General features: G+C 39.8%; 1 protein-coding gene across 2 annotated transcripts in view; it reads right to left on the bottom strand.

The window, feature by feature from the left end:
• Positions 1–107: 107 nt before the first annotated feature.
• Positions 108–16,569, bottom strand: part of ctdsplb (CTD (carboxy-terminal domain, RNA polymerase II, polypeptide A) small phosphatase-like b) — a 45,185-nt gene continuing 28,723 nt past the window's right edge. For both annotated transcript variants that reach the window (XM_052128424.1, XM_052128425.1), the window contains 5 exons: positions 15,959–16,060; positions 12,612–12,668; positions 10,766–10,858; positions 9,673–9,858; positions 108–3,530 (listed from right to left, as the gene is read on the bottom strand). In XM_052128424.1, coding sequence (XP_051984384.1) covers positions 3,405–3,530; positions 9,673–9,858; positions 10,766–10,858; positions 12,612–12,668; positions 15,959–16,060 — 564 coding nt within the window. In that variant the 3' untranslated portion in view covers positions 108–3,404. The remainder of the gene's footprint in view (positions 3,531–9,672; positions 9,859–10,765; positions 10,859–12,611; positions 12,669–15,958; positions 16,061–16,569) is intronic.

Genomic DNA, 16,569 nt, shown 5'->3' with positions numbered 1-16,569 from the left:
GAGTGCTTCTACTAATTCTGTAATGGTTTCAAAAGGCACAAAACAATGAATTCCTTCTTGAATACATGTCCAAAAGTATCCATTTAGTCTTGAGGGATTTAAGCCACTCTTTAATGTCTTCAATTATGTATGGAAGTACAAAGACAAATTTCAATGCATTTCTTGCATTGACCTCTACCAGGTGATTTATGGAAATATATCACAATGTCTTTGCACTGTGTTGACATCTCTGAAGCCTCTAATGGGGAAAAATTAATCATTAAAATCAAGTCTGTCTAATATTGCAGTCTTGCGAGAAACAAGTCAAAGCACTAAAGTACAGTGAAGCAATGGATAAAAGCAGAATAGAAAGCAGTGAGTGATGTAAACAGGACACTATTAGAGTAGACAATCAACAATGGAAACATCGAGAATGTCACCGGACATTCTAGTTTACTCACAGCTGTTTGGAATATTGTGACTGAATGAAAAGAAACATTTACAAGCATATCACCACATATATGAATGATTTAAATGGTTAAGTTTTTTGGTTTGATGCTGATGAAAGATATTTGCGAGTTGCTCAAAATGGTGTCAAACAATTGGTTATAATAATTGCAACCAAATAAGTTTAGAATAATTATTTACCCATTTCTAAAATGTACCTACAATCTCGCAGAATATGGGACCTCGTTCAAACATCTTTTTATAATGATTATACATTTGAACTCAAACTACACTGATTTTTTTTTGTACTTGCTCACATGGCTTGACCATTTTAAATGAAGACAAAAAGGTGATTAAAAATGTTGGAAAATATACGATGATTTTTTATAATAATAAAAAGGTGAAAATTAAAAAGGAAACATGATGATCTAAGAATTCTGGATTATTTATGTACACTGCAGTACGACAAATAAGTCATTTTCTTTTTTTTAAAAAGGTGCTTTAATATAACATGTCAGAGTCCGGAAGAAAACTTGCGACAACATGAATCAATTCAACTTGAAATATAATCCAAACATCAGCACTGTACAGCCTCTCCAAACTGATTTCAAACCCCAGTAAATCCAATGACTGCTTCAAGTTTCTATATGTCTTACTGCAAAAATATCAACAAAGAAAATAAGGCAAATTGGATGTGTATTGACATAGAACCTGACCGTTTAGAAGTGAAAAACACATGGAGAACAAAAGGAAAATACAACCATGACCAAAACCAACTGTGTTTCAACTTAGATCACCTGCAGTACATGGTGTCATAAAACAGTGAATGTGAATTGTATTGTGTTTTACAAAACCAAGCATATTTTTCAACACTACCAATCAAGTACTTCAAAGTCAATTATCTGGGTAGTTTTGAGGTGTTAATCTTCAGCAAACTGTCAATAGAAGGGAGAGACTGTACAGCGCTCAAACAAGCAAAAAGCAGGATAACATAAGTGTACATATCTCTCAAATACTGACAGAAGACCATAAAGGCAAGTATGAATCACTCTGTTGCCTGCTACGGAGCAGGATAAAGAGAGAAGGAGAGAGGTAGATGATGAAATACTGAAAAAGTGGATAAAAGTTAAACAAATGACAACTCATAGTGAATAAACTATGACGTGGTGGACTCTGGGCAGAGAGAGGTTATTGCCTGCTCAGCAGCAGAACGGGAAATGCCGCTGCTGCTCCTCTCATCTTAGGCACTGTGGTGATGGAGAGTCTGCACAGCTTGCACAGAACACTGCTTTCATCAACACAATCTCAAGAGGAGAAATGGTTCAATCAAACCATTTCAATGAAGGTCCGACACACTTGAATGGGGATAGCTCACCCAAAAATAAAAATTCTGTCAGCATTCACTCAGTCATTCATGTTGTTCTGAACCTGGATGACTTTTGTAGGCAGAATTTTAGCCTCGGTCACCATTCACTTTTATAGTATTTAAACATGATGCAATGGAACTGAATGGTGACTGAGACTAACATTCTGCCTAACATCTCCTTTTGCATTCAGTGGAGGAAAGAAAGTCACCAGGGTTTGGAATAACATGAATGTGTGAGGAAATGATGACAGAATTTTTATTTTTGAGTGAATGATTCCCTTAAACTTGTCCATTCTGAGCCACTCTAGGACAAGCTGCACAGTCTCTTGTCCCTGGGCTGGTATTGTTTGTACCCTACAGGGAGGATTTTTTTGTAGTGTAGTATACAGTGGTAGCTGCAGGGTATGTCTAAAACAACCTGAAACAAATTAAAATCTTATAAGTTTTGTAAGAATGAAGGACCAATTTCCAATAATCCACAAACCAACAAGGAGATTCCTCTTTTTTAAATGATAAAAAGGGATACATTTGCAATTGTGCATCCTGACGTCTATAAAGAACACTTCCCCTTAGGAATACTACAAAAGGTAGAACAACTGTAGTGTCTACGCTATTTCACCAAAGGGATTCAGATCAAGTTTAAAGAAATACTAATGACCAAAACTCTATCTTGTATAGTCACTGGGCAACTTGTCTGGGTGAATATTAAAATGTCCAGACATTTCTCCTGCACGTGATACATCAATTAAAGCACCAATATTAGCCGTAAAATTTCATTCAGTCGGGCCTGTTTGATGAGAACAAAAAGGAACTTCAGCAGGTAAATGGCATCAGATTGGGAGACAATTGGCACAATACAATCTTCACTTTAAGATTGTTTCTACTAGTCTGGTTAGCAAGGGAGTTGGCAAGAGAGGCCATAGTGTACAAGAAGAGTAACCTGACAAGTGCGAATGCATTCCTTTGCTCTTAGAAAACAAAAGTAAACATATACAAGTTTAGATAGAACTAATAATAGAATCGTTCTCTATAATGGTGCAAGCTAAAGCAAAATGAAAATATACCAGCACAACAAGAATAAAGATGGAGACATGTACCCGGCTTTATATAATTAAAAATCTCTGGCCTCTTTAACAGTGCTTCTATAAAAGCGTCTGACCTGCTTCCATTTTAAAGCATATCATCTGTGTAAAGATTAGGCTCTCTGGAAATATGTTGTGTACAAAATGTTAATTTTTTCCCCCATACAAAATGACATTCAAAAAAGGCACTTTTTTGGGTCGGAGAGGAAACCCCACAGTCCTTAAACCCTACAGATTTCTACCTGCATAGCAACACCTCAAAAAATGGTTCAGACTTGAATATTTTCATTTGATAAAAGGGAAAAGGGTCATTTTTTGGTTTCTCATAAGCACTTTTCAAAAGAGAAATATTTGAGTGTCCTTTAAATGTTAAAAGTCAGTTTATTTCACTGTGGGTCCTGGCTGATGTCACTTTCCTGTACTGTGAGGTGCGGACTGGTGGCAGCTGCAGGCTGGAGTAGAGGAGCTGCTCCTCTGATTTCCACCGGAGGACTCCACTGGCCCCTCAACCGGTGGTGCAGCTCAGCCTGCTACCTGCCCTTCAGGTTCTGCAGCACTCCATACACATCCTCTTCTTTGCTCAGTCCCTCAAAGAAAGGCAGCAGGTCTAGGAGCTCTGTGTCAGTCATGTCATCAAACCACGATTGCACCGGCACCTACACACACACACACACACACACACACACACACACTTATCCAAGGCTCCAAACTGTGAAAAGAATGATCTTGTGCTGTTCAATTAATCTGAAGCATAGGGAGATTACAATTAAGGCTGACGCTATTAACTAAACGTGAAAACTGCCGATTACAGCATTCCATTTAAATTGACACCTGTTGCGTCAAAAGGGGGGGGCAGGGGTCGCACACCAGACGAGAAGCGCCATGCCGTGTTGCAGCTAGGACACGGCACAGGTATCAAACATGGGGCACGTCGATGCGGTTCAGGTTGCAGACAGTACACAAAAGTTACCAAGCCTTTTCCCTTGTTCAAGAATGAAGAATGCTAAAGTAAATAATCTATGTCCTTTGATAATGATTTGGGTTGAATTTAATAGAAAATATTGAAGTTGCACTCAGTGGCATGGCAGAAATAGGATCAGCCTCCGGAGTCATAGCTGGGTGCCACCGACAGACGGCGAGTGGCGGCAGCGGTGTGCGTACCTTCATTGAAAACAGTAATTTTGAATTTTAGAATGCATCATATCGTCCGCCAGACACGTCTGGTGTGCGGCCCCCTTAATGTTTATATTTACTACATGTTTTGTTAAACAGTCATACAACAATAGATAGTGCAAGTACAACCACCCACATGTGCAATGCCCTGGCATGAAAATTACACTTAAAATTAGCACTCTCACAAATACTGGATATGATGCGGTGCACGGTCACAGCAAAAAGTGCACCACCTAGCATGGTCATGAAAATAGAGCCTTAATAAACTTTTCTGCCCAACAAATTCCATGTTTCTTACACATATACTCACAAAGCACTTTATTAGGTCCAGTTAAAGTCAGAAGTTTACATACACCTTAGCCAAATACTGTACATTTAAACTCTATTTGGAGTTTTAAATAGAAAAAGCATTGCCTTTAAATTGTTTAACTTGGGTCAAACATTTTGGGTAGCCTTCCACAAGCTTCTTTCAATAAGTTGCTGGAATTTTGGCCCATTCATCCAGACAGAACTGGATTGGCTTTTTTTATGGTGGTTTTGGAGCAGTGGCTTCTTCCTTGCTGAGCAGCCTTTTAGGTTATGTAGATATAGGACTTACTGTGGATATAGATACTTGTCTACCTGTTTCCTCCAGCATCTTCACAAGGTCCTTTGCTGTTGTTCTGGGATTGATTTGCACTTTTTGCACCAAACTACGTTCATCTCTGGGAGACAGAATGCATCTCTTTCCTGAGCAGCATGATGGCTGTGTGGTCTTATGGGGTTAATACTTGCATACTATTGTTTGTGGGGATGAACGTGGTACCTTCAGGTGTTTAAAAATTGCTCCTAAGGATGAACCAGTCTTGTGGAGGTCCACAATTTCTTTTTCTCAGATCCTGGCTGATTTCTTTTGATTTTCCCATGATGTCAAGCAAAGAGACACTGAGTTTGAATGTAGGCCTTAAACTACATCAACAGGTACACCTCCAATTGATTCCAATTAGCCAATCAGAAGCTAATTATCTAATTGCCTAAAGGCTTAACATCATTTTCAGGAATTTTCCAAGCTGCTTAAAAGCACAGTTAACTTGAACCGGAATTGTGATATAATCAATTAAAAGTGAAACAATCTGAATGTAAGCAATTGTTGGAAAAATTACTTGTGTCATGCATTAAGTAGATGTCCTAAACAACGTATAGTTTGCAAATATGAAATCTGTGGAAGGCTTACGTAAAGTGTATGTAAACTTCTGACTTCAACTGTACACCTACTTAATCATGCGATTATGTAATCAGCCAATCGTGTGGAAGCAGTGCAATGCATGAAATCATGCAGATAGGGTCAGGAGCTTCAGTTAATGTTCACATCAACCATCAGAATGGGTAAAAAAATGTGATCTTAGTGATTTCGACCGTGGCATGATTGTTGGTGCCAGACGGGCTGGTTTGAGTATTTCTGTAACTGCTGATCGCCTGGGATTTTCACGCACAACAGTCTCTAAAAGTTTACTCAGAATGGTGCCAAAAACAAAAAGCATTCAGTGAGTGGCAGTTCTGTGGACAGGAATGCCTTGCTGAGAGAGGTCAACAGAGAATGGCCAGAGTAGTTCGAGCTGACAGAAAGGTAACTCAGATAATCCCTCTGTAACTGTAATGGAGACTACCTGGTTAGAACATGTGTAACGGCATAATAAATTGCTTCTGTAGCCAAAGAGTAACAGGCATGTGATCGTATACAGGTCCTTCTCAAAAAATTAGCATATTGTGATAAAGGTCATTATTTTCCATAATGTAATGATAAAAATTAAACTTTCATATATTTTAGATTCATTGCACACCAACTGAAATATTTCAGGTCTTTTATTGTTTTAATACTGATGATTTTGGCATACAGCTCATGAAAACCCAAAATTCCTATCTCAAAAAATTAGCATATCATGAAAAGGGTCTCTAAACGAGCTATTAACCTAATCATCTGAATCAACTAATTAACTCTAAACACCTGCAAAAGATTCCTGAGGCTTTTAAAAACTCCCAGCCTGTTTCATTACTCAAAACCGCAATCATGGGTAAGACTGCTCGACCTGACTGCTGTCCAGAAGGCCATCATTGACACCCTCAAGCAAGAGGGTAAGACACAGAAAGAAATTTCTGAACAAATAGGCTGTTCCCAGAGTGCTGTATCAAGGCACCTCAGTGGGAAGTCTGTGGGAAGGAAAAAGTGTGGCAAAAAACGCTGCACAACGAGAAGAGGTGACCGGACCCTGAGGAAGATTGTGGAGAAGGACCGATTCCAGACCTTGGGGGACCTGCGGAAGCAGTGGACTGAGTCTGGAATAGAAACATCCAGAGCCACAGTGCACAGGCGTGTGCAGGAAATGGGCTACAGGTGCCGCATTCCCCAGGTCAAGCCACTTTTGAACCAGAAACAGCGGCAGAAGCGCCTGACCTGGGCTACAGAGAAGCAGCACTGGACTGTTGCTCAGTGGTCCAAAGTACTTTTTTCGGATGAAAGCAAATTTTGCATGTCATTCGGAAATCAAGGTGCCAGAGTCTGGAGGAAGACTGGGGAGAAGGAAATGCCAAAATGCCTAAAGTCCAGTGTCAAGTACCCACAGTCAGTGATGGTCTGGGGTGTCATGTCAGCTGCTGGTGTTGGTCCACTGTGTTTTATCAAGGGCAGGGTCAATGCAGCTAGCTATCAGGAGATTTTGGAGCACATCATGCTTCCATCTGCTGAAAAGCTTTATGGAGATGAAGATTTCATTTTTCAGCACCGACCTGGCACCTGCTCACAGTGCCAAAACCACTGGTAAATGGTTTACTGACCATGGTAGTACTGTGCTCAATTGGCCTGCCAACTCTCCTGACCTGAACCCCATAGAGAATCTGTGGGATATTGTGAAGAGAAAGTTGAGAGACGCAAGACCCAACACTCTGGATGAGCTTAAGGCCGCTATCGAAGCATCCTGGGCCTCCATAACACCTCAGCAGTGCCACAGGCTGATTGCCTCCATGCCACGCCGCATTGAAGCAGACATTTCTGCAAAAGGATTCCCGACCAAGTATTGAGTGCATAACTGAACATAATTATTTGAAGGTTGACTTTTTTTGTATTAAAAACACTTCTTTTATTGGTCGGATGAAATATGCTAATTTTTTGAGATAGGAATTTTGGGTTTTCATGAGCTGTATGCCAAAATCATCAGTATTAAAACAATAAAAGACCTGAAATATTTCAGTTGGTGTGCAATGAATCTAAAATATATGAAAGTTTAATTTTTATCATTACATTATGGAAAATAATGACCTTTATCACAATATGCTAATTTTTTGAGAAGGACCTGTAGAACAAATAGAACATTATTGTAAAGTGTTACCAATAATTCTTTACAAACACAAATCAAATCACCCAAACAGAGCTCAGAAGTTATGAAATCTATTGGCAAAATTTGGGAAGGGATACTTTTGCCAACCTTCACTATTTGGATTGAAATATGATAAACATGGTATAATCTCATATCTCAGTGTTTTCCTGCACACAGTGGCTAGATGGCGCCACTAGCTTGTGCATTGCTGACCGTTTTAAATGTGGTTTGCCAATCTTTTATTACTAATCATGCAAGGCCATAACGCAATTCAATCTTAATTCAATCCATAATGCTCCATTACTGGATATCATACCAATGTCTCCGAGGTCAACGTTTACACATTTTAAAGAGATTTCACTCAAAATGTACTTACAGCAAGTGATCCTTTTACAATTGTCACTCTGATTTTTCCACATAAATGTGAAAATTGACAATGAATAAAAATGTAATATTATATTTTCTTAGGAGTGCTGACCCCTCTTCATCGTGTGGCTAGTATTATTTCTGAATTGTGCATTTAAACGAACAAGAGTTTTTACAGATAGTGGTTTCCCACAAACTCAAGTCCATTTTTATTACACCCATAACCAAAGTTAATTTCCGATCTAAACGTGGGGAACAGTTGTCTAGACTGAACATTTTCTAATATCTGGACTGCATCTGCACAGTTTTATTATTATACATACAAACGATTTGATATACTGACACTTTATATGTGAAGATACACTCACCTAAAGGATTATTAGGAACACCTGTTCAATTTCTCATTAATGCAATTATCTAATCAACCAATCACATGGCAGTTGCTTCAATGCATTTAGGGGTGTGGTGCTGGTCAAGACAATCTCCTGAACTCCAAACTGAATGTCAGAATGGGAAAGAAAGGTGATTTAAGCAATTTTGAGTGTGGCATGGTTGTTGGTGCCAGACGGGCTGGTCTGAGTATTTCACAATCTGCTCAGTTACTGGGATTTTCACGCACAACCATTTCTAGGGTTTACAAAGAATGGTGTGAAAAGAGAAAAATATCCAGTATGTGGCAGTCCTGTGGGCGAAAATGCCTTGTTGATGCTAGAGGTCAGAGGAGAATGGGCCGACTGATTCAAGCTGATAGAAGAGCAACTTTGCCTGAAATAACCACTGCTACAACCGAGGTATGCAGCAAAGCATTTGTGAAGCCACAACACGCACAACCTTGAGGCGGATGGGCTACAACAGCAGAAGACCCCACCGGGTACCACTCATCTCCACTACAAATAGGAAAAAGAGGCTACAATTTGCAAGAGCTCACCAAAATTGGACAGTTGAAGACTGGAAAAATGTTGCCTGGTCTGATGAGTCTCCATTTCTGTTGAGACATTCAGATGGTAGAGTCAGAATTTGGCGTAAACAGAATGAGAACATGGATCCATCATGCCTTGTTACCACTGTGCAGGCTGGTGGTGGTGGTGGTGCAATGGTGTGGGGGATGTTTTCTTGGCACACTTTAGGCCCCTTAGTGCCAATTGGGCATCATATAAATGCCACGGCCTACCTGAGCATTGTTTCTGACCACCATGTACCCATCCTCTGATGGCTACTTCCAGCAGGATAATGCACCATGTCACAAAGCTTGAATCATTTCAAATTGGTTTCTTGAACATGACAATGAGTTCACTGTACTAAAATGGGCCCCACAGTCACCAGATCTCAACCCAATAGAGCATCTTTGGGATGTGGTGGAACGGGAGCTTCGTGCCCTGGATGTGCATCCCACAAATCTCCATCAACTGCAAGATGCTATCCTATCAATATGGGCCAACATTTCTAAAGAATGCTTTCAGCACCTTGTTGAATCAATGCCACGTAGAATTAAGGCAGTTCTGAAGGCGAAAGGGGGTCAAACACAGTATTAGTATGGTGTTCCTAATAATCCTTTAGGTGAGTGTATATTTCACGATTTCACTGTAAATATAAAATCAGTAACACTGAAATTGCAGCTAGCAATTTTTAACCTGTCAGCAACAGTGTCAACGGTTCAAACCCCTTTTCTATAGAACCATTTTATTTCTCTTAATGAATAAAAAAAAAACCTTACATAAAGTCTTACTTCATTGAAGTCCTGAGGGTGAAAATCGTTAACATATTAACCCTCTATTAAATACCCCCCCCATGACTCTAAATGTACACAATTTAGAGTCATATTATTAGGTCGAAAAAATCTGAATTCCAGAAGAATCACATCCCTGGAGTAAGCAAACTGTATTAGGGTTTCATTGTAATCAAAACTCACAGCATTTTCAGGATGGAAAATGTAGGAAGCAGGGGAGTTGTCCACAATGATGACGTTTCTAAGCTCTCTACCAAGCACACTAAGGTCTTTGACGTAGTTCCCTCTGTGGAAAACACAGGATTCCCGGAAGAGTCGTGCCCGAAACACACCCCACTGGTCCAGCAGGTCAGCCACCGGGTCAGCATACTAAAGCAGACACAGAGAGAAAAGACACAGAGTCTTACAATTACAATTCTGAAAAGATTCAAGCTGTGCACTCTGTGAACTGTCTTAATCCAGAATCTGGTATGTGGATTCTTCCAGCTGCTCCCTGCAACAAATATGAATGTAAAACACCAAAACAAGAGAACAGGCAAGCTGCTAGGGAAAAGTAACACTATTTCCATTTCTATGCAAATGAAAATGTCTACAAAGTGGACTAAGAAAACCTATAAAACACTATTAAATTGCAGTCAGATAGATGCCTCTCACTAAGAAATCTAGCTAATGAAGCAAATGAGCTATAAATGTCCTCGATATAAAGGAGACAAAAGCAACAAAAGACAGGTGACCTAAACTACTGAAGGCGGCAAACATTCTGAACAGCTTGTGTGTCATTAACAGGTATGCAAACAAAACCTCAGGGACATCAGCTACAGTACAAATGAAACTTCACAGCGTACCATAAAAGCCGCCAAATTAAAACAATACAAGCTTTCAAATGTGAAGGTAGCAGCGACTGAAACTATAGGGCATGGCTACTGGTACATGGCACGCATTCTGTAAGAATCACAGTTGCCATAGAGACACTTACCCATGCATTAGCAGCTAAACAAACGCAGGCCACACAGAGACAGAGAGGGGAGGTCAGATATTAGGAAACACCTTAAATAATCCAGCAGCACATAAAGAGCTCTGGCAGATAGATCACAATATCATCTTATGCTTCACTGTCAAATTTATAAAAATGATGACTGTTTGTGCCAGTGAGGTGGCACTGCTTTTGTGTGTGGATTTAAAAGGGGCTGGCAGACTAGTGGAGCACTTGTGTTTTTTTAACTATCCCTATCATTTATCAACATTAAATTAGTGTGGTGCCCAGGGGAGGACATACCTTGGCTAGACTGGCTGTGAAAAGCACACATTCAAACAGCTCGCCCATTTTCTGCAGGAACTCATCCACGTGAGGTCGCTTGAGCACATAGACCTACAAAGGGAGATAATGAGATTCACAGAACCATTCAAGTTACAAAAACTGGACCTGTAGGAAGACAAAACAATGAGTAGCTATCCACATAAGGAATAATTTACAGTCAGCCAGTCAAAGTCACAAAATCAACAACAACATGGTGATCAGGATGCCGAAGCAAAGTGGAGACATCCTGATCACCATGTTGTTGTTGATTTTGTGACTTGGTGATCAGGATGGTGATCAGGATGCCGAAGCAAAGTGGAGACATTTTTATTTATCTTATTTTGCCATGACTGTATGCTATCCTGCTTATTACAAAGCGAGATGTCAAAATAAATAAAAACAATAGACAAGAAATATTGATTTAAGAGAACACACAGTATTTCAACATGAACCCAGTGCAGCTTTGTAGGAAATCAGTTGACTGGGATAATAGTCAATTATACAGTTTAGGGGGTATTATAGAAAAATATCTGACTGCAGAATATTCTGTTTGGTCAATCAAAATAAAGTATATAACTCATTCTAATCACTGATGTAGTCATTCTCTTGATCTTCTGAACCTTGAAAGACAAGAGAACAAAACACTAAGGAACATAAATCTTGCACAGCATATATCTGCTCCTTGAAGACAGACAGCTGCCACCTAGTGCAAGTAATCATGAATAGGCCAACTAGGACAGAAAGCCTATCCTGGATTACTTGAAAAAGGTAACAGCCACTCAAGTCATGCCGTTTTTTCACCAATCCATCAATTAAAGTTCAAATGTCTAGTGTACACTTACATTAAGCACATATAATGGTTTTATAATTACTATAAAGCACTCCAGGGCAACATTTTTATTATCTTATTATCAGGGTTCGAATTATGATTTCATCTTTGTGGGGGTCTCTTAAAAAAAAAAAAAAGTAGCCTATAAGCAGGCGTGGTGTGTGTGATAAATAATTGCTTAACACTGCACTTGATTCTTTTGATTTCAATGTTTATTAATACAGGAGTAGAGAAACGAACTGTCCTCTGATGATGTTTTTTGTTTTTTTGAAATAAACCCGAACTTTGCCAAAGTTGTACCTGATGTTGGTAGCAGTCTTTTTATTTTTGGTGGCATGGTTGCTGGTTCTGAACTTTACACTATTTCTAAAATATTCTAACTGATCCCCCAGCGTGAGTTATTCTAGGTGACCGTTATTTAGAACCCGTCACTTTAATGTTTCCATGGTGACGCATCATTGCTTGTCACGTTACACAGCGCAACCACAACACAGCGCTGAATGAATGATGATCTGCTTTTATCAAACTATTTGATAAAACTCAAAATATTTTTTTGCTAGTACTTATGTGTATTTAAATGTCTGAAACCTAAAATAAACATTATGTGGTTGAAAACACAGAACAGTTGATCTGTCTATGGTTGTGATACATGACAGCAGCACTGAGCGCGTCTGTCTCTGGCTCAGCGCCAGCCAAAGCGCGAAAGCACGTTTGAATTTAGCAGTTGATCACGTGATGCACTGACCGTTCTAATCACACCGGTGTTGATCGATCATACGTGCAAAAGGGTTAACATAAACATTGAAGGAATATATTGAAGGAAAAAATGCTTTATTTGTAATTTAAAATAATGGTGCTGATGATTTTTAGAGACCCCCACAGGTGTATGATTTTACTGCTTTCATGGGAGCTCATCCTCTCTCTATGGGAGCTCAGCTCCCACTGGCTCCCACGTAATTCGAACCATGCTTATTATTATTTCTGTCAGTACTGTACCTGATGCACTGTGCCGTCTATCTCCACAGGGACGATGAAATCAGCATTGCTAATGGGCTGCGAGAAAGAAACAATGTAACACAAAGGGTTACAACTCAGCCCCAGCTGGGAGACAACATATCTCTAAACAGGACACAATGAAAAACCCACAGCTGATAAGCATGATGTCAGTAATCACTAACCGTGGAAACATAGTGGGTTGTGTCGAAGTCTGTTCCCTCTATGTTTCCCCTTTGTCAAAGTCTGTTCCCCTATGTTCCCCTTTGTCAAAGTCAGTTCCCCCTATGTTTAATGTTTAACGGTGCTACGGGGGAACACTTACCAGGGAAACATAGGTGGTTGTGTGTTTGTTCCTATGTTTCCCCTTTGTCAAAGTCTATTTCCCCTTTATTGAAGTCTGTTCCCCCTATGTTCCCTTTTGACGAAGTCTGTTCCCCGCATGTTTAATGTTTAACGGTGCTACGGGGAACACTAACTAGGGAAACATAAAGGGGACAGACTTCGACACAACACCTGTATGCAGTGGTTAGTACCTACCAAAAGTGGTCCAAGGAAGGACAACAGGTGAACCGGTGACATGGTTATGGGCACCCAAGGCTCTCTGATGCGTGTGGGGAGCGAAGGCTTGCCCGTTTTGGTCACCGTTTTTTTAACTGGTTCAATTTAGTTTTTAAATTCTGGAAAGAAATGATTTTCATGACTTGGTTCCATTAACGGTTCTCAAACATGCATCCTTTCAACAATGTGGAGACAGGACACGGTACTGAAGTACACTGACAGTGTTTTCTGCGCTACCATTTAGCGGCACTGCAACAATCAGGGAGTTTTCAAAGTGCAATAAGAACTGTTTACTAATAATATAAGTTGCATACATGCAACTTAAACAACAGAGAGTGTACGTGTTCTTGCAACACAAAAGCTTTTGCAACTAAAATTACTAGTCAGAGTCAGAGACAGCAACTATTAGGGATGGGAAACATATGGAATTTAAAGCATCTGATTAGATTCTGGTTCCATTAACAACTCAATTTCTATAATAATTTCCAGGAAGAAATATTTGGAAATAATAAATGCAATTCTTATTATGGATTAACTGCCCTCAGCAGCCTGTTTCCAAATGATGAGATTATTTCATATTTGAACAGAACAGGTTCTTGCAAAAGGTGTTTCTACTGGATTTATAATTATTTTAATTAACGTATTATTAATTTTTTTAAAAACAAACAAAAAAACATAATGTGTATCTTTAGCTACTTTTTGAGTGTGTTTAAATGCATATTCTTTGTATACCAATTGTGCTCAATAAGCCTACAACGTGCATGGTCATGAAAATGCATTTGATGGATTAAAAAAAAAAAAAAGCTCAAATTCATGAAATCATCTCATGTGGAATGATAGCCTGGTGGTAGTGTTCAGTACGACAATACGACATGCGCTGCAGGTTTTGGACCTGGTTTGTTTGGATACACGTAGTAAGTAAATATATCCAGCAGATTCATGTAAAAACATTTTGCGGCTGCCTGCCCTGTCCAGGACCAATCCAACGGCGAAAGAGGAGTAGACTATTTTATTTATATCAATTCGCACTTTATAGCCTTCCTGAATAGGAGACTAAACAAAGTTAAAATGTGGCGAGTCTGCAGTATACCCAACAGAATCGTGCCGCGCGCGCATGTCATTCGCACATTAATGACAGGAGTTAATCACTTTGAGTAAACGTGCATGCTTTGCTTCGGTCAGGCTGAGCGGATAACAGCCTACATTCCGTGTTTCATTTGTTTCTTTTTGCTTTCAGAACAACACGTGATGTAATAAGGAAAACACCACAATTAATCCTTGAGATTTCCAACCCAGCATACAGGTACACACCCTCTGTAAACCATGTTCACACTCAGAATTACATTACATCAAAAATCTGAGTCTATTCAAAATTAAAATTAAACCTGGAAATAAAGTTTTAGGATTTTGCAGGTGCGATTCACCAAAAAAGGCTATGTATTTGATCGGCTTGTGATGCGCGAATGGCTTGCATGCGCAGTGTGAGTTTAGTCACACTTTAAGTGTTTTGTCTCCCATCCAGCTCATGAAAACACTGTGTGATCAGAGGTAGCTCTTGCCACAGTTAATGTCAAAGTACATGCATCTATCATAAGAAAGAGACTGCACAAGTTTGATTTGTGTGAACGGAGGAAACCCTTGCTGTCAAAATAAAAAACATCAGGGCAAGACTAAAGTTTGCCAGAGAACCCCTAGACAAAGACTAGGACTTCTGAAACAATGTGCTTTGGACATATGAAACCATATTTGAATTGATTGGGCACAGTAACAGAAGACGTGTGGCGCAAACCAAAGACAACATTTCAGCACAAGAACATCATACCAACTGTGAAGCATGGGGGTGGAAATGTCATGGTTTGGGGCTGCTTTGCAGCAGCAGGGCCTGGTCAGCTCACTATCATAGAATCCACTACGAATTCTTCATTGTATCAGAGGGTGTTTTGACCCAAAACATTCCAGTACATCCACCAAGGAATGGCTCAAAAGAAAGAAATGGAGAGTTCTGGAAAAGCCAAGTCAAAGCCCGGATATTAATCCTATTGAGATGCTGTGGGGTGATTTGAAACTGCGGTGCATGCAAGAAACCCCTCAAACATCACACAGCTGAAAAAATTCTGCATGGAAGATTGGGAAAACTTTCTCCCAGACAATGTCAGAGACTGGTAGACAGTTATAGGAAATGTCTTATTGAGGTTATTTCAGCCAAAGAAGGCAATACCAGCCATTAGGGCATAGGGTGTCCTAACTTTTTCCTCAGTGGGAATTGGCATCTTTGTAAATGTTTTGTTAAATAAATGATATCATGGTTAAAATGTCATTGTTTTTGGTTCTATTACATCGCCTTTATCTATAGATATTGTTTGAAAGATCATCAAATATTGATATGTCCATATTTCTATTTCATGGGATGTGCTATCTTTTTTACATGACTGTAGGCCTGATGTAAACCGGTCACTGTAACAGGCACAGCTCCGTGTGTCTCTCTCTCCCTGTCTGCCATGGCTCCACTCCCTTAAATACTCCCACTGCCCCTCAATGGAACGCAAGACTGGTGTGGCGCACAGGTGGAACTTGTTCACCACTTATCTTCTCTGCCTCGCTCTGCCCAGATGCTGCTTGGTCCTGTCCTGCTTGCCCTGCAGGCACGTTGGGTTAAAGTCTCTGAGGCAGTCACAGAATTTCTCGAATCTCGAAGCACAGTAAAGGACACATCTGTATTTCTGGTTGCTTATGTTTGGGAATTGCCAAAGGAGTATCTGGGGTTGTTCCTACAGATATTAATTTATTACCTTAAATGAGCTGTGCACCAGAGTCTCATCCAGGTCTATTACCACACACTTTTTTCCATAGTCATTTATGTTAACCTCTGGGAGGAGGTACTTCTCTGGAGGCTGTAAAAAAGAAAAACAGATGGATTACTGTGATGAACAGAGACAGAGGGAACAGTTTTACTGTAATGAGTGAGAAATGAGCCACAGGAGATTAAGCTGCAACGTGTTAAGAGGGAGACCATCACCGTTATCAAGCCAAATGAACAGAGAGATCAACACATTTCCTCTCGAAATTTAAAACGAAAGCTTTTGGCATTTCAGGAAGTGTTTCCTGCAGTAAAATCTCAGCTCTTTCACAAAAATTCCTCATACAGGAAGTGGAAAGAATTACGGCTGTGCATGTGGATTAAAGGTTTTTCACACATTAATTAAGAGATGCTAGATGGTTAGAGAGTGATGTTAGCATTGGTAGCCTGTATGAAATCCCATCACTTTATTTATAAGCTGTGAGTGAATGGTCCCCTCCGTTCATCCAGTTCTATAATCCTCACTGCACTGTCTCAGTTCAAGCAGAGGCAATCTTTAAAAGAGTGAAGCAGTATGCCGTCCAGTCTATCTCATCTAAATCC

This window comes from Xyrauchen texanus, chromosome 6 (genome assembly GCF_025860055.1).
Source record: "Xyrauchen texanus isolate HMW12.3.18 chromosome 6, RBS_HiC_50CHRs, whole genome shotgun sequence".
Classification (NCBI taxonomy): domain Eukaryota; kingdom Metazoa; phylum Chordata; class Actinopteri; order Cypriniformes; family Catostomidae; genus Xyrauchen; species Xyrauchen texanus.
Note: the sequence above shows the minus strand (reverse complement) of the source record. Positions and strands in the feature narration are given on the sequence as shown.